This window comes from Pan paniscus, chromosome 7, assembly GCF_029289425.2.
Source record: "Pan paniscus chromosome 7, NHGRI_mPanPan1-v2.0_pri, whole genome shotgun sequence".
In the NCBI taxonomy this organism is placed as follows: Eukaryota; Metazoa; Chordata; class Mammalia; order Primates; family Hominidae; genus Pan; species Pan paniscus.
This window is the reverse complement of record NC_073256.2, coordinates 19,233,193-19,260,940: the sequence shown is the minus strand read 5'-3', so window position 1 is coordinate 19,260,940 and position 27,748 is coordinate 19,233,193. Positions and strand designations below refer to the sequence as shown.

General features: G+C 35.8%; 1 protein-coding gene across 2 annotated transcripts in view; it reads left to right on the top strand.

Annotated features, from left to right (window-relative positions):
• CSMD1 (CUB and Sushi multiple domains 1) overlaps window positions 1-27,748 on the top strand; it is a 2,070,470-nt gene that overhangs the window by 542,876 nt on the left and 1,499,846 nt on the right. For both annotated transcript variants that reach the window (XM_034966977.3, XM_034966976.3), the window contains exon 3: window positions 26,185-26,297. In XM_034966977.3, the coding sequence (XP_034822868.1) occupies window positions 26,185-26,297 (113 nt within the window). The remainder of the gene's footprint in view (window positions 1-26,184; window positions 26,298-27,748) is intronic.

Genomic DNA, 27,748 nt, shown 5'->3' with positions numbered 1-27,748 from the left:
ACTCTTCAAGTGATCTTCTGTCCCAAAGGTATCCTAGAAATAGATGATTGTGGAAAAAACAAAATGTCTTTTGTTTCTTTGATGCGTCATTTATGAAGTATGGGTTTCAGTTCAAAACTCAGGTATGTAACAAATGTAACAACAACAAAATCACAACTTGCTGTCTCCAGTGAACACTGGGCCCTTCAGCCTATGAAACAGCTTCGTCTCCTCTTCTTGGGCTGTGTCAGGTTCCTAAGAGTTGGCACGGAGTCAGGGTGCTGCCAGGGAAGAGGCACTGACATTGTTGCCATCCTTTCATCTACTTCAACACCCAAATACTTTCTCTCTGACCAGATGAAAGGCCCAGGTCACGTCCCTGCATCCATGCTCTCTCCTCTTGTGCCCTACTCCAGTGGGAGAACACTTCTGCATTGAAGATATTAATTGCTAAGTAGGCAATTTAAACATTCTTGTTAATCGTCTATTTCTGACACATTTCTGTGATTTCTTAGTGTAGATTCTCAGGACAGTCTATTATTGGATACTTAATGCAATGTTACGCCCCCAAATAGAAATTCCTTCCAAATTGTGGGAAAGTGACAATGCAATGTTCTCTAGTGGCTTCAATAACCTTACTTTCCTAGGAACACATGCTTGGCCCAGTTCGACTCTGAACACACAGTTCTTTCTTAAACACCAGCGTATTATTTCAATTCATTGAAGCCATTTTTATCACACAAGCTACCGAAATGAAAACAAAACCAATGAAGTATAAAATTGGCTTTATGAAAGCAAAGACTTTGACTATCTTAAGTGACTCACTGGAGGGTATAAATTTTGAAAGACTATTTAATACAGTAAGAAATAGTATTAGAATAATCCGAAAGCATAGAATTTGTTCAGCTCCTCAAATGAGATATTAAGGAAAAGACTTCATATACTTCTGAAGTATGCAGAAAATGGTTGATTTAATGAGGCAGATATAACTAACGGAATGTCATAGGTAATGACAGAGAACATATGGCTAGAAAGAGAACAAGAGAAAAATAATGGTCAAACAATGAAGAAAGTAGTCTTAACCAGGATTCTGCACATTAAAAAAAAGGTGTCAGATTCTTCTAGTGCCATCACCCAACCTTAAAACAGCACTGTATCTACTATCCAGTCATACTTTTTTTTGTTGTTCACAGAAGTAACATGTTAAACATAGACTTTGGTGTGAGTGCATAAATGTGCAGTGACTTCAATATGGGTATAGGTTTTCATTTTAACACCTGAAAATCAAATGCAAGAGAAGGGAAATAACATTTCTTTAACACAGTGGAGATTTCCCAGTTATTTTATGTAAATGAAGAAGGGAGCAAATATGTAAGACCTGGAGAAGATCAGAGTCTGAACAATGAATTACCTTGGCTGCAGCAGGAGTCCTCTTGGTTGTCATTTGCACCTGAAGGCTTGTGGCTGAGGTCACAAGCATCTGATTATCTGGAATGATATGTTCTTAGTCAAATCAGGGAAAATTCGGTAGACATATTCATATCATTTTACCTCATTATTTTCCTTCATGCACCTGTGCTTAGAGTGACCCTGCTTTTTGATGTTTTCAACATGTCATCACAATTACAATCATGCCGTGAATGATAATAAGCATGTTTACAGGTGGCATCTATCCCTTGTGCAGAATGCTCAGCATTTCATGTTCTGGAGCTGCTTTAATTCTTAGAATACCCCTAAAAGATGGACACTATTGTTCTCCGTGGCTAAAAAAACTTGTCTGTAAAAATATATCATAATTGAATGTGACTGCTTAGGTCTTTCTCAGGTGGTTTTCTCACATGCTATTGATCTAAAAGTTGTCCATTTTTGAGCACCACATTCAGCATGACCTACTCCAAGAACCTCTGCTTTTTTTTTTTTTTTTTTTTTGAGATGGAGTCTCACTCTGTAGCCCAGGCTTGAGTGCAGTCGCCAGATCTCAGTTCACTGCAACGTCCACCTCCCAGGTTCAAGCAATTCTCCTGCGTCAGTCTCCCGAGTATTTGGGATCACAGGTGTGTGCCACCATGCCTGGCTAGTTTTTGTATTTTTAGTAGGCACAGGGTTTTGCCATGTTGGCCAGACTGGTCTCAAATTCCTGACGTGAAGTGATCCACCTGCCTCGACCTCCCAAAGTGCTGGGATTACAGGCATGAGCTACTGTGCCAGGCCACCTCTATCTTACTCTTCTCAAACATAGTGTGTGTTTTCCTTCCTTAACATCTCATCATTCTTATTCCATTTGTACTTTTTCACCTCATATCACAGGCAATTATATCACACACGAATATATGCATGTATATGTACACATTTCTTAGGAGGACTCCTGTAGATATCATGAACTGAAAACATAGCTGAGTGTTTTCATATGTCAACTTTGTTATCCAGAAGTTTGTAACTAACACTGTTATCACCATATAAGGGATTTTCTGGACATGACACAGATCACACTTGCTAGAGATACAATGTGTTTATAGTTTGATAAAATTGTTTATATTTTGGATCATCTTTAGCCAACTGCTGCGAGAATCTTGTTGGGAATTGCAGGATTGACTGGTATAAATGCTATTTCTTTAACTGCACGTGAACGGCATGGCTGTTCCAGTACACTCTTTGAATGCGAAGTTTTCTTTATATTTTAAGCAAATGCATATTCTTCATGTGTGTTGAGCCACACGTGGCTGACATTTCTTTCCTGATACTCTATACTGTATTCTGGTGCTAATATATGTGGCATATAAAGAAACACATAAGATGAAAAGATAAACCTTGATTGCATCATACAATTCAATGTTGTTGAATAATGAATAATGATTGTTGCAATTTTTTTGGAACTGTGTTTTGTTGACTTTGTTATCAAAGCCATTGTTTCAAAGACCAGTGTGTATGCATATTGTTGGTAGACTTTGTCTAAAATAAATTAAGTTTATTTTCTAGCGAATACAAAACTTATGCGAAGAAAGATTGATGCTGATGATTTGACATTAACCATCTTAAAACACATTAATTACGAATACAAATTGAACACCTGTTGTATACTCAGTACTATATCCCTGTAAGAATTCTAACATTTAAAAGGAGGAATAAGATACTGTTGCTATAGCAGCTAGCACTTTTTACAGCCTTTTTATATTCAGAAAGTAAAGGCAGATACCACCTGTGACTCTTCTGAAATAATTGTATATTCTAAATTACAATCAAAATCTTAAAAGCAGATAGTGTTTTTGGGAGATGGAAGAGTTAAAGCCATGACACAATTTTGGAGATACCTGGGGTGCTGTAGATACATTACATTGAGGGACAACTATCATTTATGTTTATATAAACATATACATCTCTTCACTGAAAACAAGCAATCACATTAATTTACAGTCCCATCTCAAATCATGTAAATAAAGGCAACTTACATATTTCAGTTTTAGAAATCAAATTTTAAAAACTGTAAGTTATCATAGACCATTACTATCTTTGGATTATATACAAACATAAAATAGTCACTGATTCTATTATCAAAAAATACACATTTCGGGGAACTACCTTTTCAGAGACATTGAATAAGGGAAAGTCAACGAAGTTTTAAAAGTACTCTGGAATCCACAGCAATCCAGAGGGCTTGCTTCTGTTTTTCTAGCCAATTTAGGGAAGAGCTATAAGTGAAACAAGATAAAATCTCTTTAGTTGCATATGGTTTGAGAGGTTCTTCAGGTAAACAGACATAAGGAATAACATCTTTTATATACATAACAGATGTAATATGCTTGTAGATAAACTTGTAAGTACATGTATTTATAGAACTGGGCTGTATATGCTCATATATACAGTGGGGACTGGAAACGTTGTAGGCTTTGTTAATGGTAGAAATCTCTAGGCAAATGTGTGGGAATGGGATAGTTTGGAAGGAGAACTTCCACTTTATACTTTGTATTCATTTCTTTTCTAACTTTTAATAATTTTTTTTACTGTTATAAAAACAAAATTTTAAAGATTTATAAATAGCTATCACTGCACTGTATATGACATCATGTCTGCTATAAAGATTTGTCAGGAGATTGTCACTTTGCCTGCATTTGAAGCTGTGTTTCAGATGTTTTTGCTGAATCAGGACAGGAGATAAGAGTAGGGGGAGATAAGCATTTAGTCACGTGTTTCTACAACTCAAACTCTGAGCAGTTTTGAAACAAAATGGGTTTCCAGACCTCTTAGAAAAAAGCGGGGGGACGTAGAATTGACTCAGGGCAAATTTACTTTTTATTATTTGGTTTTCGGAACATTTGGCTCCTGAGTTTCTCAGTACAATGGTTATGTAAGAAGCTGATAAGATTTATAAAGAAATTTCCTAAAATTGTAGCAGCATACTTTAAAATAACTCAGATCTTTCTGGAATTTTCGTTCATGCTTTTATTACTCAAACTTCAGTGTTTGATTGAACCTTATTTGATTTATCTTGTGATACACCCAAGATTAGTCAGTCAAATGGACTGCAATGCAATATTTAAATAAAAATTTTCATTTATCTCCTGTACCTCAATCGTTTTAATTGGCATTTGAAAGATACCTGTAAATATTTTAGAAAAAAATGTGACTTTTGTGTGAAACAAAATTAAATACCTAGGTGATGAAGAACTTCAGTATTATCAAATATATTGAACATAAAATGTTTGCATAGATGAAATATGCTTTCATGTGCTTCTATGTTTTGCACATGAAAATTGAAAGTTATTTATAATGCATTCTCTCTCTGTAAAGTACCTTATGTCTAAATCCTAATAAAACATTCAACACTGATTTCATTTTAAGAATGTAATCTTAAAGATGACTTCTGGGGCTGGGTGAGTTGGCTCATGCCTGTAATTACAGCACTTTAGGAGGCTCAGACAGGAGGATTGCTTGGGGCCAGCTGTTTAAAACTAGCCTAGGTGGCAGAGTGAGACCTCCCTCTCTACTCCCCCCACCAAAAAAAAAAGGTGACTGTAGTGCTCAGGCCTGTAGTCCCAGCTACTCAAGAGGCTGAGGTGGGAGGATTGCTTGAGCCCAGGAGTTTGAGACTGCAGTGAACCAAGGTTGTATCACTGCACTCTAGCTTGGGTGACAGAGAACCTATGTCTTAAAACAACAACAACAACAACAAAAAACTTTTGATTAACGAGTCAAATTATTAGGAAAAAAATTTATATTTTAAAATGATAATAGATGCATATATTTTCATTAATATTTTTAATTTTTTTTTTGTGATAGAGTCTCAGTCTGTCATCCAGGCTGAAGTGCAGTGGCATGATCTCGGCTCGCTGCAACCTCTGCCTCCCGGGTTCAAGTGATTCTCATGCCTCGGTCTCCCAAGTAGCTGGGACTATAGGCATTCACCCCCACTCCCAGCTAAGTTTTTGTATTTTTAGTAGAGAGGAGGTTTCAGCATGTTAGCCAGGCTGGTCCCGAACTCCTGACTTCAGGTGATCTGCTCGCACTGGCCTCCCAAAATGCTGGGATTACAGGCATGAACCACTACACCTGGCCAGAATCACTTAATTTGTAACATAATACATTGACATGATAAAATTCTCAAGCAGCACAAATGTATGCAATCAATTTTTCTTCCCTATCATTGCATGGTACTACCTATCTTTCCAGAGAAAATGCTAAAGTTGCTTTTGCATCTTCAAAAATTACATATAGATATGCATGTCAGCAATGTTGTCTGTACATGTGTTTATATGCATAAAAATTATAGAGGGAAATGAGAACAGTTGCTGAGGTATTTCTTTTGTGAGTAAATTACAAGATGAACAGTCATTTTGTGCTGGGGAAAAGGGATAATTAGATATAGGTGTGAGTGAGCAATCCTCTGACTCCTTATTCATTGTATAATTGCATAAATATGTAATGATTTATTTACGTGCTTCCCAGTTAATAGACTTCCCAGCTGATTCCATTTTTCTGGTTATAGTACCAATGCTGTGAGCATCTTATAAATATATACAATATGTATAGGTGCACATGCACATATAGCTAGGGTATATTTCAAAAGGTTGCTGGATCAAAAGATTTATACATCATTACTCTAGAATGAAATGTCCAAATTAGCAAGAAATTTATACCAAAGGAGCACTTTTAAGAGAATGAGTTCCTCTTTTCCAATATCCTCATCAAAACAGTGTTTTAAACTGTTGATCACTGTTATTTTAGATATATTACGTTTCTTAACTCTTATGAAAATTAACTGTATGCCCCCCATGTCTAGGCTGGTGAAGTGTGCAGGCCAGGATCTTAATTCATGTGTGGAAACTGTAAACATATATTATTACTCCTTATTAAGCTTGTTAACTGTTGTGTAGTTCATTCTCTTTTGGGATCTCATTACACCATCCTATCTTTCGAAGCTACCTTCTGTATTAGTGCCTTTAATTTTCACCCCTGAATTTACATCTCTTCTCATAGTCACTATTTGTAGGCTTAGGATTCTCCATTAGTAACACAAAACTGATTTATGTTCTCTATTTACTTATTTCAAAACCTAATTCAATTTAAACCCTGCCTTTAATAAGCACACATTTTCATAGTATGCACTCCTACCAACTTCTGTTTTGCCTTACGATGCTGTTTTACTTTACCTTAAAACAAATATTTAAGTATGTTAATAATAAAGAAATATATATTTTCAGCAGATACTAAACTCACGCTTCAAATATACATTTTCAAATGTATGCATATATGTATATAGCTATCTCAGCTTGTTCGTCAAATGGAAGAAAGTAGGAAAACATAAGAATGTTAGGAAAAAGTTAGATGAGAATCATTACATTATTAAATATTAAGTAATGAACCTACGTGAAATAAGTTAGTAACCCACAAAGTTGTCTAGTAATATCTCACAATTTCCTTAATTTGGAATAATTATATTTAACGTATTGATTACCAAGGTAATTTTGGCAGCAGTAAAAGGTCATTTTCAATTTAGTAGTTGTTTAATTTGTTTAATAAAAGCAATATATTTCATGTAAAGTATTTCAAATAAATGAAATTTGCAATGTGTTTAATAAAATGGCTCATTTACTTAATTGAAATAATCCTTACCACAGCAGTAACAAGGTGATATAGATGATTAATTGATGCGATTGATTAGTGTGAACCATATAATACAGATGAAATAGGATGGCGGCAATAAGACCTCTATCAGCTAAGATTACTAAAAAGAATATAGTTTATAATTCAGTTCTGAAATGAAAATTTGCCCCGAACGTCTAGGACTGATGAAGCGCCCATGACTTCATATTAATTCATTTACGAAATCCTACACCATATATTGTTACTTATGCATACTTAAACTCCTTTGGTCTTTGCTAATCTAATGCTTTCAAGGGAACGTAATATAGATTCAGATAATACACCTTTTAATTTTGAGAATTAGATCTTGAATAATAAGCAAATCTTTTGGTCCTTCAAGCACTTGTGACTCAGGGCAGATTATTTGGTCTCATTTGTAGCCAAATATTTGCAGGTAACTGCAGGTAATCTCAATTGAGTATGAAGGCTGCCAGAGTTTGCATAAGTGGCTCTACCTGCAGGACTTCCAAGTAAATACTACTCCATGGGATAATGTTTGTATAAAATAATAGGAGCATGATTCGGCACAATGTGACTCTGCAGGGCTCCGCACACTCCAGTCAGATTAGAGATGGGAAGTAAAATGTGAAAGGAGTGGGACTTCCACCTGCATCTTCCTACAGCCAGGTGCTGTGGAACCCAAGCGTTGGTCCATTGCCACCTGTGCCAGTTAACATTCAGCGTCATGTGGATGGGTGGAGTTTAAGTATCCACCAACTTCAACTGTATTTATAATTAAGCTGCATGCTCCAGTGAGAAAGGGGTGATGCAGGACAGAGTTCAGAGACTGGAAATTTGGTGCTGCTTCAGACACCACCTCCATGAGCATTCAGGAAAGCCCCAGGTCTCTTAAACCTTAAAGAACTGTACTCTAATAACAAGATGGCTTGGGTTGAGATTATTTCAGGAGTTTCTTGCAGATCGATCTCAATGTTCATGAGTTTTTTAAGAAGTCAGCAATATCTAAATCAGGAAGCACACTGAATTCTTTTCCGAGTGCAGCGTAGTGTGCTAGAAAGAGCAGGAACTTGGAAACCAAACAAGCTGAGTGTGAATCTTGGCTGTTCCTTCATAGCTAAGAGGCTTGGAACTATTCCGTTCCCCCTTTTAAATGCAGATGAGACCACTTCATTGGGTTTCTGTGAATATTTATGAGAAAATATATGGAAAACACTTAGAGAATTACTTTAAGCAGGTTGATGTCGAAGCCTGAGAGCCGGCTTCTCAGGTGAGACCGCTTGGATTGTACACCAGTGAAGCAGGTGAACTAGGGGCAGGCCTGCACAGTTTTACAGACAAGCCCATCAACCAAACATGGCCTATGAAGTTCCCATAGAGACAACTCAAAGATCTCTCACTTCACACCACAAACATGGAACTCATTGGCAGCCTAAGCAAGTATATAAGATAGTAGAATCTTACTCTATGCTAAAGGTCTTATAAATATTAGGTTAAAATGTAAGAACTCCTTTGTGTGACTCTGGGATCTGGAAAGGCTTGGTGATCAGAGGCTGATAGAATATGAAATAAAAACATTTTAACCCTGATAGTGTGCTCAAGATATCTGCAGAAACTGTAATATAAATGTGAAAGAAATTACAAAAATACATATGTGGCTATGTTATAAAAATCTTGAGAGAAAAGTTTTCATGTAATTAACTTTCGGTGAATGTTTCTGATTTTACGGATAATCATGACTAGAAAATGTGGCTCACTTTTCTAGTCATGATTATACTAAGTTGTTCACATACAAGGATGTTAGAAATACCTTAAGATGTATTTTCTTTTTTAAACAAGCTTATATTTTTTTTCTCTCAAACAATCATATTTCAGTTACTTAAAAGGAAGTTTAATTTTCTCTACTAATTTCAGAAACAGTTCTTCAATTTGATATCTTGGTCAGTCATTGATTTGATTTGTTGAGACAGAAAACTTTTGCTTTGTTTTGTTGGATTGGATTTGCCATTTCTAAAATTCCCCTAAAAGAATTCTTCTGGGTAGCAACTGTAGGATTCTCTTTTCGGTAATTTGTTCTTCCATAGCATGTCCCATTAAATTACCTTGAGGAAAAAGCACTGAGTGTCAATCTCAGGGATAGAGAGAATCAGGATAGTCCTAGAAAGCTGAACAAGAAATTCAAATTGCAGCACTGTACACTATAGGTAAGATTTGGAAGCACCCTAAGTGTCCATCAACAGATGAATGGATAAAGAAAATGTGGTACTTAAACACAATGGAGTACTCTTCAGCCATAAAAAGGATGAGATTCACTCATTTGCACCAACATGGCTAGAGCTGGAGATCATTGTTAAATGAAGTAAGGCAGGCACTGAAAGACAAACATCACATGATCACTTATTTGTGGGATCTAAACATCAAAACAATTAAACTCATGGACATAGGGAGTAGGATGTTTACCAGAAGCTGTGTAGGGCAGTAGGAGTGTAGGAAGGAGGTGGTGATTGTTAATGGATTAAAAAAAATAGAAGAAGGAATAAGACCTATTTGCTTGCACAGCAGGATGGATATAGTCAACAATAACTGTCAATGTTAAAATAACTTACAGTGTGATCGGATTGTTTGTTACTGGAAGGAGAAATGTTTGAGAGGAGAGATATCCCTCACCCTGAGGTGATTATTATGCATTGCATTTCTGAATCAAAACATGCCATGTACCCCACAAATATACACATCTACTCTGTACACACAGAAATTAAAACAGACTTAAGCACGTTTGATGTATAAATCAGGCAATTAAGCTCCACAAGAAGGAGAGATTGACAGTATCCTTTTATAGTGACAAAAACAGATAAGATGAAAAAAACACCACAATGCAAGGTGGGTATTACAAATATTTTTATTTAAATATGAACTAATTTTGTCCTACAGTAAGTTAATATGAGGCATAAAAAGCCTAAAGCCAATGTCTGTAAGATGAAACACTGAAATCTAATTTTCTCAAGATCTATGACTTCTATTTTTTATGCTGAAATGAAGAATATATTTAGCTCAGTTGGACATTTTGGTTTTATTCTTGAAAGTTGGAATTATAAGATCTGTGAATGATCTTGATTGGATCTTATATTTTAACAAGCTGCTGCGTATGTAGTTAATTCAGTATGTTTGTGACAGGAAAAAAAAAGGTAGATGGTGATGTGTGGATGTAAAGGCTAAGAATGTAGATTTTGGTTAAAATTCTAATTATTTTCCATCAAATCTACATTTGACACACGCTCTACTCTCAGGGTCACACAGTCCTAATACTTGTGAGGTGAGCTGTGGAGTCACACAGTCTGCCCTGAAGGTGTTCGGGACGCGGTCTGTCTTCTATTGTCTTGTTTAGCTGTCAAAGGTGTGGTACTTTTTATTGTAGCCACATAGCCAAGACAGCTCTCAAGGCAGCCACAGCCCCACTCAGAGGCACCTCCACTTGTCAATAACTCGGGTGACCTCACAGGAAATCACATTCCCACAGGGAGGTGGTAGGCTAGCTTCCACCACTCACTCATGTGCCGTGAAGAGCAGATTCCATGATTCCTGGAAGGGAGCATGACAGCCATAGGGAAGTGTTTTGAATGTTGAAGGAGGCAGGCAGTTAAGGATTCAGTTTTCCTGGACAAATCGTATCATAACAGGGTTCCAAAGATTTTCTGTGGAAACCGGTGGTAAGTGTAACAAAACTAGACAAACTCTGGGCCTGCATGGTGACTTCTTTGGAGTGATACCACACTGCAGGAACTCTGAGTTTTGTCCTAATAATTAAATAAGGCCTCAAAACTCCATAATCCTGCATTTTACCTGTGTCAGATTTGGCTATGGAACAATCATTTGTGAACAGTAGGTGGATTAACAAAGTACTTATAAAACATACATTTTTTTCAAGGTTTATTTTTCCAAAGATCAGATTGGCTGATGTACTTGTGTATCAATTTATATTCCCTATTGAAATTGTGTTATTTATAAAAATAACATATTACTGATACTTTAAAGTACAGTTTATCCTTATTTTTAGCATCTACTGTTAATGGCTTACATTTTTATTACACCGATATATTACACACAAACTATATTAGACATTCAACAGTATTGGCTTCTTAAATGTCTCTAAGAGTAGATAAGAGTATGAAAAATATGAGTTAGATTATATCATTTTTTCTATAGGAAATAATTGGTTTTAACATCTGTTGTCACTTTGTCATGCAGAGTCATGTGATGACAAAACCCAGCATTTTCTTGAGGAAAAAGATGTAGTTTGTTCCTGCGGTTGCCCAGGAGACAGCTACGGATGGTTGAGCCCTGGTGAAGTAGGGCTTGATGGGCGGTGCAGGGGCTGGAGTGTGGAAAGAGTGTGTATTTGACAGTCTAAGAGCTAAGTCCCAAAATCATTGGCTGAGCGCTGTCAGGGGCATGAAAACATTTGTTACTCTTTGTTCCCTTCCAGTCAAAAAGTAAATCAGGTTTGTGATATGTCTTCCCAATTGTTACTCTGTCTTTACTTGGGTGGAAATTTTGGATTAGCTTCATTGACTGTAACATGAACTTCCACCTCCTCTATTCTGTTTTAGTCAATGTTGGGCTGCTCTTAAATGCTTCATCACACAATTTTACTGGGTTTTCTTTTTCTTGTTTCTTTCCTTCTGTTAGAGTGTGGGGACTTCATAGGATGGGTCACAAAGCCAAGGGCTGAGTTCAAAAAGTGGCTTGTGCTGCCACTCAGATTTAGTGTTCTTAGATCCAGTTAGTTAGTTAGAGACAGTCTCATGCGGTTGCCCAGGCTGGAGTGCAATGGTGCAATCTCAGCTCACTGCAACCTCCATCTCCAAGGTTCAAGCAATTCTCTTGCCTCAGCCTCCTGAGTAGTTTTTACAGCCACACCCTATGGAATTAGCTGGGATTACAGGTGCACACTACCATGCCTGGATAATTTCTGTATTTTTAGTAGAGACAGGTTTTCGCCATGTTGGCCAAGCTGGTCTCAAACTCCTGACCTGAAGTGATCTGCCCCCTTCAACCTCCCAAAGTGCTGAGATCACAGGCGTGAGTCACAGTGCCCAGCCCCTAGATCCAGATATTTAAAATTCCTTGTCTTATCTTTGAAAAGAATTCAAGCTGTTAATCTTGAGGCTGAAGAGAAAATCACTTCCTGGAGCCCACAGTGAATAAACCTCAATTCTACAAGTTTCCCCCTTTTTTGCTGTTTTCCTATCCTGACTTTTGTAGGATTGTCAAAGAAATGGGGCTGTGCCTGTGTGCTTTACATTTCAGTCTTTTTTCTCTTTTTTCCAGATTCATTGAAAGTATCTTGCAAATGACAGAGGTAAATAGACACAAATTTTAAACTCCATCTATAAATTCATAGAGGTGTAGGAAATAAATGGTCTTTTTCAATCAAAAGATGGGAATTTTGTATATTCACGTGCCAGGTGAATGACTGCAAATGGGAAAGTGTAGCTCTTTCAGACAAGGGCAGATTTGAGCATAAAGAAAATTGGCTTTATCAAATTTGCCGTTTCCCATTTTAAGGGTGCTTTTCATCTGTCTGTTGCAGCACTTGTCTGTTTCCACAAGGTTTTTCTTGCCGGCAGGGGGATCTGGGGCTACCTTGGGAATGAGGGAGCCACTTGGCTGTGCTTGCAGACAGCCAGTGCGTTGACCTCGCAGGGAATTGCCTTTAACGTGCCCTATTTCTGGTTCAAAGGTTGATTCTTTTAGTACAAATTTATGTAATGATGTCATTTCAATGATACTATGAGTTGTATACAATAGCAGTCCCCAACGTTTCTGGTGCCAGGGACCAGTTTTGTGGAAGACAGTTTTTCTATGGACCAGGGTGTGGGAGGAAATGATTTTGGGGTCATTCAAATGTACTACATTTATGACGCACTTTATTTCTAATATTATTATATTGTAATACACCACGAAATAGTTATACAACTCGCCATAATGTAGAATCAGTGGGAGCTCTGAGCTTGTTTTTCTGCAACTGGTCAGTCCCATCTGGAAGTGATGGGAGACAATGACAGATCATCAGACATTGGATAGTTATAACGAGTGTGCAACCTCGATCCCTCATATATGTAGTTCACGACAGTGTTGATGCTCCTGTGCGAATATAATGCTGCCACTGATCTGACAGGAGGTGGAGCTCAGCTGATAACGTGAGCCATGGGGGGCAGCTGTGAAGTCAACACAGCATCTCTCGCTTCTGCTGCTCACCCCTTGATGGGCAGCCGCATTCGTGGCTTGTGGTTGCAGACCCTTGGTATACAACAAAGTGCTAAAGAAATCTAAATTGTTGGTTGGTTTCTAATCAATAACCAAAATTACTGCTTGGCTTCATATATTTTAATTTCCTCTATGGCCCTGGTTTGAAATCTCCTGTGAACTTTCAGGAGTTAAAAGCACAGGCTCTGGAGAGGGACACCAGGGTTTGAATCTTGTCTCTCCTGTTCTCCACCTGCATGGTCTTAAGTCAGTTATTAAGGATCTCTGAGGCTTCCTTTCCTCACCTGCAAAAGGAGTGAGCTTTACTGCCTGTCTTTAAGTCATAAGGGTATTTTATGGATGTTGTGAGAATACGGTGTTTTTGCACTCCGAGCATTGATGAGCAGTTAGTAGACATTCTAGGGAAGTAGCTGATACTTGAGTTTTTGTGACATTAGTCCATTTCTTTTCACCAGGCCCCAAATCTAGGAAACCAACACAATGTGAAACCTCCCTTGCTGTAGGTTAATCAGTAAGTTCATAGGCAGGGAAGGGGATTCTACAAGCAGTCATTTGAGTAAGTTACTTAAGCCGCCTGGTCTCTGGGCTCTTGCCTCACAAATACCTACAACTGGAAAACAGTTAAGTTCCTGTGTGACTTTACTGTTTCCTCATGACCCATTTGGCAAAATTTTTAAATTCAAATTTTACTTTTTCAAACTTCTCAGTATAATTGCCGATGTTTTTGTAATCCATGTATGCTTTAGCAAGGATTTATTTTATATAAACAACTTTTTTAACTCAATAGCCTATATTTCTGTATTCTAATCCTGTCTCTTTCAGTCTGTGAGCACTACCAAATCTCTTTACACATTTTTGCAGGCCTTTTGAGAATACATTGACAAATATAATGAAGTGCATAAATGTAAGTTACTGCTGTGGCTTTTAAAACAATACTGTGTTTATTTGAAGTAATTCCCATTTACCCAATTGTTAGATATCATTCACATATTTTAATAGTATATATAATAAATTTTATTCCACCAAGAAAATAGCAGGCCCACATTTCCTAGTACCTTCTCTTGGATGTGTATGTTAACAAGTTATTAAGCATTTGCTACATTTCTAATACATGCCAGGTTACTGAAGTTTGGTTTCAAAATTGTTAGAACAACAGTTGATTCCATTGTCTTAATTCTATTGTCAGGATTTAGGATTCTTTTGTTTCATTCCTCTATCTTTTCCTCCTTTCCAGTTAGCCTCTTTTTTTTGTTTGTTTTTTGTTTTCGTTTCGGTTTTTGACACAAAGAAGTAGCTTCAGAGCAAAGTTTTGAAATGGTGCTGGGGCTGGGGCTGGTGTAGATTATCAGGGTCGGGTGTTATAAAGTGTAACTGAGTAGCAATCGGTCTCTACTTGGTCTCTCTGCTTTCTTCTCTCCCTGCCCTCCTCTCCTGAGTGTGTGCTCACTCGCTCTCCTCTCACCTTGTTCCTCCTTCAATCTAAGTTTGTGCGTACGGTTCTAAGTGCAATGAATTCCTCCCAACTATTGGTTTCAATTTTATAGACGTTAGGTTCACCCTTAAGAAAATCAGGGAGTAAAAATATATTTTGTGAGATATGATGAAATAAATTGGCATATTATTATTTAACATCTTTGAGCCATTTCACTATTTTTTTAATGTTGTTGAGATAATGAAAATAGACCTGGAATAAACTCTAGGGGTCACTACCTACTCCCCTCCCTTGCCTTTGAGCAAATCCGTTAGAGCCTTCCCTCTTTTTCTACAGCCATGTGGTCTGTTTAAGATTAAATATATTAATACTAATGATCATAGAAGAAAATAAAATGGAAACTCCACGAGTTATTCTGAAGAAGCACAGGTCTTATCCAAAGTATTTCCAGAGAAAAGTGGCATAACTGAGGGGAGAAAAAATTGAAAAGACATATTGATATAAAAATTCTAGTACTGAATTTTACACTGTTAAGATAATTTATGGATCCTTACCGTTCAGGAGAAGCTGGTGCTGATAACACAGAAGGCAAAGAGTGGAGGGGAAAACACTGGAGTAAAGTATTTGCAATGACAATTGAAAGGAAAAACGCTGTTACCGTTTTAATGTCATTCGTAAATGGTTTTATTGTCATAAATATACATTATGTGGATGCTATTTCATGTTTGGGGGCAAAATCTGTTAAGATTTTTTGTTTCCAATAGTCTGTTACAGACACTGTAATTATAACTTGCCCAAAATAACTTGGTGCATTGATTAAAAAAAGGAGGATCAGTTGAATTCTTGACAAACTTGTCTAGGATGCAATTCGGGGAAAATTTATTTTCTTCCCCAGAGGAAATTTTATTAGAGAGTAGTGTTTAGCAGAGTGTAATTTCTTAGGAGGAAATTTTTGTTTAGTGCAAACTATGATATACCATGTCTATTAAATCACCATAACTAAATGAAATTCCTCTCAGGGTCCCGGGAGAAGGTGGACTATGTCATAACCATGAGGTAAACAATGATATATTTGAATAAACTGATAAGCCTTTAATGATGTAAGCCTCTTAGGAAGGAAAACTATCAGTTAAAGCAATATGCGGTGGTTTAATTACAATATTTTTTCAGCACCAAAACATAAGACGTGATTTTAGAAAATTTCGTCTCCAACTCGGTATTCATGGCATGAGAAACCTGGGGCCTAACTCCTGAGATAAAGGGGCACCTTGCTTAGGAAAGAAAGCACGCATAGGATAGATTCTGACAGACTTGTTTTATGGAATCAGCACATTTAGCTTTATTTATAAGCCTCACTTCTGGGATTTAAACATTAATTTTTGTTTCTGCTTTTATACTTGCTGGTTGATTCTGAAAACTCAGGCAGTCGATTTCATTTCAGTGGGAAGGCACTTAAGGAGACCTCATCTTCCAGCTCAGCTTCGAGTGGATTCTCCCCTTTGACTCTTCTCTTTTTCATTCCCTGATGGGTGACCACTTATTTAATCCCCAAGTCTTGGCCAAAAATGGAGGAGAGGATTCCCCCATTCCATAGAACTTAACTGAATGGGGGTGGATTTCTTCCCGAGCCAATGAGATCCTGGGTCTGATGGGAGGGGATTGCTGGGATATTTCAACAAATATGGGTGGAGCACTTCCATGCTCCAGGCATTCTAGAATCTCAGCATATGGCTGTGGGTTACAGGAGACCCACTTCTGCCCTCATGGAGCTACTGTTCGTTTGGGGTATTGGGGTCCATCTCTTGGGTTACCCAGCATGAAGGGCCCTCCTCTGTGCATTCGTTCCTCTCTCTGGACTAGCCTCTAAACTTTGACTTTCTTTGCCTCCTAAATCAGTATGTACCAAATCCTTCTGTAATGAGTCTTAAGCTTTTGCAATTTTCTGATCCAACTTGAATTCTACAAATTATGTAAGCTAATCTCTGTTTCCCAATTGACAGAAGGAATTGCCAAAGAACCAAACTGAGCCACTGTTCACAAAACATTGTGGGAAAGGAGGATGCGTTTTCTTTGTCCGATATATTTTGTATATGTAGATGTGTGTGTATAAAATGTGTGTATATCTATGTATACACACATATACACATGTAAAGCTCTAGAAGAGCAATGAAGCCAAAATGATGAGAAGTTAGAGTATTCTCTTCAACAAGAAGTGATAGGACTGTTGAAATCTCATGATGTTTTTAAAATATAACCAGATATTCGTGTAAGGCAGGCATGATCCTTTTAGAATTCTATCCAATTATATAAATATATATTATATATAATATATAATCCCATTATGTATCAGTTTTCATAGAAAAAAACTAACCAGTAGTAATCATTTTATGATGTATATATATACTGAGATATTGTATTGTACACTGTAAATATGTAAAACTCTTATTAAAAAAATACATAAAATAAGGACGGGCACGCAGTGGCTTATGCCTCGATTCCCAGCACTTTGGGAGGATGAGGCAGGTGTATCACCTGAAGTGAGGAATTTGAGACCAGCCTGGCCAAATGGTGAAACCCTGTCTCTGTTAAAAATACAAAAATTAGCTGGATGTGGTGGTGGTGCCTGTAATCCCAGATACTCAGGAGGCTGAGGCAGGAGAATCCTTGAACCTGGGAGGTGGAGGTTGCAGTGAGCCAAGATCACGCCACTGCACACCAGCCTGGGCGACAGAGCTAGACTCCGTCTCAATAAATAAATAAATAAATAATACACAAAATAACCAGATTTAAAATTAACCCTGGATTATTAATATGTCATTATCAGTTATTTTAATAACCCCTAAAAGTTCTGTAGTTTGTGTGTTTCCTAAAGGAACTTGAACGCATCTAGTATTACTGAAAGTGTCATAAGGAAAGTTGCAAGTTTATTATAGGAAAGTACATGTTTACATATTTCTGTGTCTATACCTGCTCTGACATGTAGAGAGAGATACACATATGCCAGGCATGCAGCCTTTTTACTCCAGAAATTAATGTGAAAAACCATTTCCATATTGCATTAGCAAATAATTTACGTATTCCTATTGAACTACAGCTTACAAGGAAGATAACAAGCTACCTAGAATTACTTTTAATCCCTAGTAGGTACTAGATGATAGAGAAAGGTGTTGGGACTCCTTAGATGTGAAATAGCTGTCTTGCTACAAGCTGTCCTGATTTTCCTTGTATCAAGATGATAGTCTCCTAGTTGTCTTGTGTTTAGAATGTGTGGTTCAGTGGACACAGTACAAGTGAACATGGATGTGTTTTCCTTTTAAGTGAAGCCAGATTCAAATAGATGTGGTGGGTGCTTTGGAGAGGAGGAAAACAGGCATCAGAGACGTATCACATTCACTCTTGATATTGTCTGATACGAAAACGAGACATTTAACCTTCATGTCTTAACAATAGCAATGAAAGGCTTTCAAGTACAGTAGCTACTTGGAATATCTTTACTACTGGGCCAATCAGGTGTCAAAGCAAGGAGTCAGAAAAACTTTTGAAAACCTAACTTTAAATAAAGTGCCTTAAATAAAGGGCAGTCTGTGCCCTAGAGACATTATATTAAGTAGTGATCCCTGAGTTTAAAATTCAACAGGGTTTTAAGAAAAAGGTTTATTCAATAGCTTAAACATGCATATATTTGTATGGGTTATACATTGTGATAAAAATCTGTAATTGAAGTTTCTATTGAGAGATTTATATACTGTATATGAATGGTTTCAAATTAGTGATATGCTGAATAGAACAGAAAAATAAATAAATGTAATAGGTACTATTTTCTGAGGCCAAAAGTTAAGGTATAAAAATAATGTAATTATTACATGGAATTTACAATAATTTTTACTTTGGGTCTCTCTCCAAATGATGGCAGACATTTTAATCGAGTTCACTGTGTGTGTTTGAGTGTGCGTGTGTGTGTGTGTGTGTGTGTGTATTTGATTAAGTCTTTTTTGAACTTTGCCTGCTTGATTTCATCTTCCCTGGATGGTATCTAAGTCCAAGAGAGTTCTATGACCCCAAGGCACCTAGGGGTTGATAAAGCACCTGGTTCCAGATCACCCTCTGCCGTGTCCTGACACTGTTTGACGTGAAACTCATTGCATCCAGTATTTTGTCACCAGCACCAGGACCTGCTCACCAAGGCCACATAACTCAAGTGATCTCTTGGACTGAGGACCATGCAGGCCACGGCGTGTGCCTCTCTTGGGCTCAGGAATCATTAGATGGTCCCTGCACACCCATCTGGACTTCTCCATTGTGTAGATTCTGTCCTCACCAGCCCTTCCTGGTAGGAGAGGCTTTCTGTAAGGATGGTGACCTCCCAGGAGCCACAGCCACCTGTGCTGTTCGATCTCCCAAGCTCTCTGGGGCTGTTATGTCTACAGCAGTTCTCGCGGGGACATGATCACTGATCACTTCTTGATATCTAAATTGTCCCCATCTCTACACCAGGCAAGCCTTATCCAGTGACCGAATACTTCAACCATAATTTCTCTTCTACATAAAATAAAAAGCTGAAACACCTGACATCTGATAGTAATACCCCTTCCCACTTTTGAATTCTGCTATAATATAGTACTTAATATAGTATACTATGTATTATGTAATATTATGTACTATATTACTATGTTATATAATAAAATCATTTGTATTGTGTGGTAATATAAAATATTACTATATTACTATATTGTATAATAAAATATATAGTAATATAAAATATTACTGTATTATATAATAAAAATGTTACTATATTATATAATAAAATATTACTATAAAATATGAGTAACAAAATATTACTATATTAGTGTATTATATAGTAAACAATATAATTTATAGTATATATACTATACTGTACATACTGTGTATATATACTATACTATAGTAAATATCCTACATATTAATACAGTATAAAATACTACATACAGTCTTTATAAAATATATAAAAACTTTGCTGTATATGTCATATATATAAACTATAGTATGTATGTTTACTATATATGCTCTATATAGTATATGTTTACTATATTGTATATGTAGTATATAAAAAGATTTACTATATATACTACATATAAAATAAATAAAAAGGATTTTCAAAATTATATGCTATATACTACATAATTAAAATAAACTTTTTATACCTACAACAAATTTTGGATGAATTCTAGAAGAGAAATTGGAATAACTTATAGAAAATAAGTTATTTTACTGAAAAACTTGTCCGGTAACTATAGATAAAAGGCTTCTGAATTCACAGATTCCAGTCTATTTCCTGATTACCTAGCCTCTGTATATGCTGTCTGGAAATTAATGTCAGTCTCTCTGTCACATCCATAGGCGATAAGATTTTTTTTATTTCAAAATAATTTCTTTTATTTATGGCCAGTTTTCTTTAGTAAAATTTCATAATCCCTTGGAGATTTGGAAAACACATTTTAAAATGTTTAATGTATACCTCTTTAATTTTGGGCTGTGTCTAACTCTCTATAATGAAGATACTTTAGCATGCTTGTATTTTTTGTAACACTGAAAAATTACGATAGCGAGTAACATATGTCATATTTTGTTGAAATATTCAAAGTTTATCAATAAGTTTGCATATACTAAAATATTCCCGTACTACCCTGGACCATCAAATATGAATGACAGAAGGAAGACTTGCTACTGCAAGACACCTGTGTGGATTATTGGGATTTACTTCAAAATCCATTTTACTTCAAAATGCTTCATAATTTACTATGTGTTGAAAATAAGTCAGTTGCTTATAAGAAGCAGGGATTCCTCAAAGTGAGGCAGACAAGAATAAAATGTATTGCAAAGGCCCTCATGGAAAGGATGCTCACAGAAATACTTTCATGTCTTCAGGAGCACATTTGTGAGCCACCAAGGAGTGAGTCTTGCCAGCTCCTTATAAGATTCCTTACTCGCAGCCAGTGTGGAGTAAATGGCTAGAAACATTTAATCACAAATTTAGCTCTTGGAAGCTCTTTATGATCAATTGGATCCACTCATCCTTCCACATCTCTGTCAACTAATGTTGGACTCTATTTTTTTTTTGCACACAAATAAGAATGAATCCATTTCATTCCAGCTATTTGAAATCAGATCACATGCATATATTTTCCCTACATACGTCCATATTAAATTACCCCAAACCTCTAAACAGTAGTCTTATGACACTGGTTTTAAAAATCCCTTAGTATCTTGTTCCTACCTCCTGAACTAATATCATTTGACCACACCCCTTCATAATCACAATTCTTTATAAAACTTAATAAATAAAAGGGACATGAAATTGTATTTAATGAAGTGCTATCACATTATTTTGTACCTAACTTATGCGAATATATATGTAAAACTTCAAGGTGGGCAATTACTAAATGAAATTATCCTCAATAGTTTTTGTTCAACTTACTTTTAGAATTTAATGTTTTGTTATTAAATAGCATTATTTTGGTTACTAGATTATTTTAATCTTAATATGTTCTTGAGTACCTCTCAGTCTCAACCTTTCCAATGTATTTATTTAATGTGAGATCATTATAGATTTACATGTAGTTAAAAGAAACTATACAAAGAGTTTCTGTGTACTGTATACCAGTTTCTCAAGTGGAAACCACTGGCAAAACTATGGTACAATAATTACACAACCGAATATTGATGTATTATGGTGAAGATGGGGACTGTTTCCAATCATAAGCATTTCTAGGGCAACTGCAGAGAAGAACAATTGTTTGGTCAGATGGCAGTTACATGTTTCGTTCTTAAACGAAATGTCAAACTTCTTCAGAAGTTTTCTGTTTTCTACAGAAAATGGCTGTACCATTTTATATTTCCACCAGCAGTATAAGAGCAACCAATTTTCTCCACATTCTAGCCAGCATGTGATGTTGTCATTATTTATTTTTATTTCAGCCATTCTGATTGGCTGAAATATCATGTGCGGTATTTCTTTGTGGTTTTAATTTGCATTCCTCTAATGTCTATTGATGTAGAGTAAATATTGATGGGCTTATTTGCCATCTGGATGTCCTTTAGGTCACCTGATTCTTATGTTTGTTGCCTATTTTCTAATTGGATTGTTTGTCTTTTGTTGTTGAGTCTTGAGAGTTCATGGTATATTCTAGATACTTGTCTTTTGTCATATATTTGGCTTGCAAATGCGTTCTCCCAGTCTGCAGCATACACTTTTATTCTCTTAATGCGGTCTTTTGCAGCTAAAGTTTTTAATTTTTATGAAATCCAATTTATTAACTTTTCTTTTTCTGGGTTGTAATTTTGGTGTCAAGTATAGAAACTCTGTTTAGCCCTAGACTCAGAAGACTGTCCCCTATTTTTTTCCTAAGAGTCTAATTGCTTTACATTTTACATTTATATTTGTAATCCACATTGAGGTAATTTTTATATAAGGTTTTCAACTTACTATTTCCTATGGACATCCAATTGATCCATCATAATTTGTTGATTTATTCTATGCAATTTCTTTTGAATCTTTTGAAAATAAGTTGGAGATATTTGTTTAGGTTTGTTTCTGGGTTCTTTGTTCTGATCCATTGACATACGGGTTTATTTCTTTGCCAATCTGCCGATAGCAAATAGTCTTAACTGTTGTAGATACAAAATAAGTCTTGAAATCAGGTGAACTATTTTTCCTACTTTATTCTTCTCTCGCAAAATGTTTGAGCTATTCTATTTTTTTTGTTGTTTGCTTTCCCATATAAATTTTAGAAAGATCTTGCTATATCTCCAAAAATTCTTGCTGGGATTTTGGTGGAAATTATGTAAAACCTGTGTATCAGTTTGGAAGTAACCTATATCTTTACATTATTGAGTCTTCCATGTTCCATACTATTAACATGGTATATCTCTGCATTTATTTAGCATTTCTTTGAATTTTTTCTTCAGTGTTGTGTAGTTTTCTGTATACACTGTTGGGCGTATCTTATTGTATTTATACAGAAGCTTTTTGAGCTATTGTGATTGATGTATTTCAGATTTTGATGTCAACGTGTTCATTGCTAGTATGTAGAACTACAATAGATTTTTGTATGTTCATTGTGTGCATTGCACATTTGATGATATCAAGTATTAGCTCTACAAATTTTCTTGTAGATTCCTTGGCATTTTCTATAAAGATCATCACGCCAATTTCAAATAGTAGTAATTTTATTTATTCCTTTCTGACCCGTACGCATATATTTTCTTTTCTTGTATTATTGTATTTGCAGGATATTCCAGCACAATATTGAATAAGAATGTTCAGAGCATTCTTGACTTGTTCAAATTTCTTGACTTGTTTCCAGTCTTAGGCAGAAGCATTCAGTCTTCAACCACTAAGCAAAATGTTATCTTTAGGCTTTTTAAAATTTTTTTTTATTTTTGTAGAGATATTCTTTGTCAAGTTGGAGAAGATTCATTCCAATCATATGTTACTGAGAACTTTTCTCATGATTCAATGATTATTATTGTCAAATGCTTTTTTCTACATAGATTATTATGATCTTGTGATTTTACTTTGTTAGCCCATTAATATTGCAGATTATATTGATTAATTTTCAAAGATTGGACCTTTCTTACATTCCTCTAATAAACATCATTTGATCATCGTGTATAATTCATATCTTGCCTACTTCTATTTTCTCTTACTTGGTTAAGGATTTTTGCATCTATATGCATGAGATATATTATTTTATTTTTCTTTTATCTGTGTTTATCTGGTTTTGATATTAGAGTGTCTTAGTCTCTTTAGGCTGCCATAACAAACTACTATAAGTTCCAGGGATTAAGAAATACAGGTTTATTTTTTCACAGTTCTGAAGACTGAAAGTCTGAGATCAGGGTCCAGAATAGTCAGTTCCTGGTGAGGGCTCTCTTCCTGACTTGTAGACGGCAGCCTTCCTGTTCCATGCTCACATGGTCTTTTCTCAGTATGTGTTCAGGGAGAAAGGAATCCTTCTCTTTTCTTATTTTTACCGAATGCTTATCCTATGGGATCAGAGTCCGAATTATTTGATATCATTTAACTATAATTACCTCTGTAAAGCCCCATTTCCAAATCTAGTTATGTTGGGGGTTGGGGCTTCAGTATATGAATTGGTGGGAGGAGCATAATTCAGCCCATAAGGGAAAGGGTAGTGTCAATGCCACAAAATTACTAGAAAAGCATTCCATCCACTTACATTTTCTGGAAGAGACTGTGTAAAATTAGTGTTAATTCTTTAAAGTGTGTACGACTGGTGTTAATTATTTAAATGTAGAATTCTCCAGTGGGAACATTTGGAACTGGAAATTTGGGGAAAGTTTTAATAGCTATAGGATAATTCACATTATGTATTTTTTCATTGGTTAGTTGTAATAGTTTATTTTTTTGAGTTAGTGACCCATATTGTCTCAGTTGCCAATTTTACATATGTAGTTTCTGTAGTAACTTTTATTATCTTTATGATGAATTCTGAGTTCATAGTAATATTTGATGTTTAATGACTAACAGTGACTCTTTGTACCTTCTGAAACTCCCAATTATTTAGTCAGTCTTTTTCAATTTTAATATTTTCCCAAAGAACAGGCTCTTTCATTATTCTTTTTTCTTTCAATTTTATTGATTTCTGTACTTTTCTTGTTTTTGGCTTTCTGTTTGCTTTAGTTTTTTTTTTTTTTCTTTTATAGTTCTTGCAGTAAGAATTTGGATTAGGGATTTGGGAGTTTTTCTAAGTTGTGTTTTTAGTGCGACTAATTACCTTCTCAGCACTGCTTAGCTGAGTCTTACAAAGTTTAATATGTTGTATTTTATATTTTCATTCAGTTTATCTGTATTTTTATTTTCCTTCAGACTTTCTCTTTGACCCCTGGATTATTTAGAAGTGTGTTGTTTATTTTCCAAGTAATTAGATATTTTTCTGTCATTTTTATCTTATTGATTTCTAATTTGATTCCACTGTGTGGTCAGAGAACACACGCTATATGATTTCAGTTATTTTAAATGTTTTGAGGTTTGTTTTATGGCCTCGAATATGGTTTATTTTGGTGTATGTTCTGTGGGCACCTGAAAGAAATGCGTACTCTGTTCTTGCTGGGTAAAGTGTTCTATAAATATTGATTAAATACTGTTATATAGGGTTGAGGAGTTCTGTATTATTGCTGGTCTTCAGTCACAGGAGAATTTAAACTCACTGTTTTTTTTTTTTTTTTTTTTTTTTTTTTCCTTCATGCAACGTTTGCTTCACTGACTTGTCTTCTGTATTGCGTTCGATAACACATAAAGTACAAAGCAGTGTCTGCTGGTATGACAGTGGTTTCTTTTTCCATTTATCAGTCATTTACTCCTTCATGTGAATGCACTATCTGAAAGTTGTTTGGATTGGCATCCAATGGGAAAAAATGAACAAATGAGTCTCTTTAAGGGGACTGAATTAAAAAATAAAAGCAGACAGCACATACTGCCGTTTACAAAGATGAATACAATTTGAGAGTTGAAGATCCCCGTGAATTGTACCAGATAAGAAAGGTGATAAACCAAAAGACAGGGAGGGAGGAGGGCTCCTAGGAGGGTGAAACAGGACAGACCAGCCTTCACAGCACAGGAGTTTGTGGATTTGATAACATAAAAAATAAGCTACTTACCAGAATGTGGGTGTTCTCAGCATTCTTCTGCTGGGAGTCCTATTGTGGATCACAGAGCTGTGTCAGGATTGGTTTGCCCTCTACACAGCTCACAGCCTATCGCACGGGGCCTTTGCTGTCCTGATCATCTCACTTACTTTTCCTAAGAGCACAGCTTGGAATCCAGCTGAAACACAGATTGTTTCACGACCAACTCAGTGATTTTGCAATACTTTTATGTTTGAGTGCACAAATGTTTATACACACATTCACATGCTTTGCCTGTCATATTTTTTATTAGAAAAAAATTAAAAACAGTGAATTAGGAAAAATAGATAATGCATGCTGGGCTTCATACCGACGTGATGGGTTGAGAGGTGCAGCAAACCACCATGACACACCTTTACCTACATAATAAACCTGCACATATTGCACATGTACCCTGTAACTTAAAAATTCAAATAAAAAATAGTTGGCAGTAGATTATTGCCATCCAAAACCGAGGAGCATTTAAGACAATGGCATATTATATAAGTAAGTATTTTCAAGAAGAAATTCTCTCAAGTTATTTAAATAAACATATTCTCATACTTGAAAATATTTAATTTCAAATACTTACCAACCAAAGCTATGTGTATGGATTATTTAAGTGTTTAATGCCATATTTCAAGCGAATATACCACTGTTAAAGTTATTCAGTGACTTCATCAAATAAGCTTTTTTTGACAAATTCGTGCTTTTAACTCTGTTTGTGTCTTGTCTTTTAAATTTAGATTATCGGGATTTCAGCTGCCCTCCTCTATAGTGAGTACGGGATCTATCCTCACTCTGTGGTTCACGACAGACTTCGCTGTGAGTGCCCAAGGTTTCAAAGCATTATATGAAGGTAGGAGACTGATTGTGTTTTGCACATGCATTCACTGTCCAAATGATCTAATACATGCTACTCTGGATTAATAATGACAAACTAGGCTGCTATGTCGCAGGTCGTTTCGTGGTGTAGACATTTGGCTTCTGTGTGATGCATTGGCATTTGGTAACACTGTTATAATCGCCAAACTTTCCAGCCCAAAACTTGTTGACAATTTTCTTCTTATCACTAGAACTTTTCTTGGGGTTTTGTTTTGGTTAACTTGAAGCAAATAAGTTTTGAGAAGTTTGACTATAAACTAATAGCCCTCTTATGCGGTAAAGAGTTCATTTTTAATGCAGAAGAGTTTTATTAAATTTTTGGTTGGACAATTATACTGATAGTGCTTGAGTAAAGGAAATTTCATTAAATGAGCTTTTGTTGTCAAAGCTGAAAATTTTAAGAGAGAAAATTAATTTGCTTTTACTGTTGTTTGATCATGCAAGGCATAGAGACTTATTTGTTTTTATGTCTTCAGATTTTGTGCCTAGATACCTTTGAGGTATTGCTATCATTATTAAAATGGCTTTTGGCAGAAATTTTTTTTAAATGCAGAGATAGATCTTTGGAAAAGGAAATTATCATTTCAAGTATTAGGTTTTAAGAAATTGAACTAGTTAATACTTTAAAGGCTGATGTGTGTCTACTTTTGTTTTGCATGGAGATTTTAAATTGTCTTTTACATGTAATACAAGAGTTACTGTCTGTAACAGAATCTCTGGAGTCCGTAAATTTAAAAAGCAATCTATGGTTAGAGGTTTAAACCAATTCCTATTTACAACACACACTGTTTGCTTGGGATGTGATTTGCTGCTAAGTCACAAATTATATATTCTTATTGGGAATACTCTGCATTTAGGCAAAAATCGTATTTTGTGGGAAGTTAAAATCTACACGTGGTTTGTGCAAATGAGTGGCTGTAGTGAAATTATCAGAAAATTAAAGTGTAGAAGGTTCTCTTTGCAGAGACATAGGAATGGACCGACTTATCCTTTCGCTTCAAGTTACGTGTGGAATAATGCTGAGAATGCTGTGCAATTCTGCCTCTAATGTCTTTCAGGCCACCGCTTTTGTGCATAAGCCAGCGTCAGTGGCTGGAAAGGGTCTATCACCTTTAAGTACGTTACTATCAAGGAATAAGTTAATCTTTGGAAAGCAGCAGGCTAATTGAAGATCAATGGATGCTATTAGCTTTCAGTTTTGATTATATCATTGATTATGTCAATGTACCACTTCATATAAACTCTAAATTCACATCATTTCATTTTTTGCAGAATATTACAAAAGCATCTCTAAAGCAATCCATACCAGCTACATGCCAAGCATATTTTGTCCGGTTAACATACAATATTTGTTCAGAAAATAGATAATGCTTCCATATTTTAGAAAACTTGGAATTTTTTTCTCCCCTCCTGATAAAGTTGATA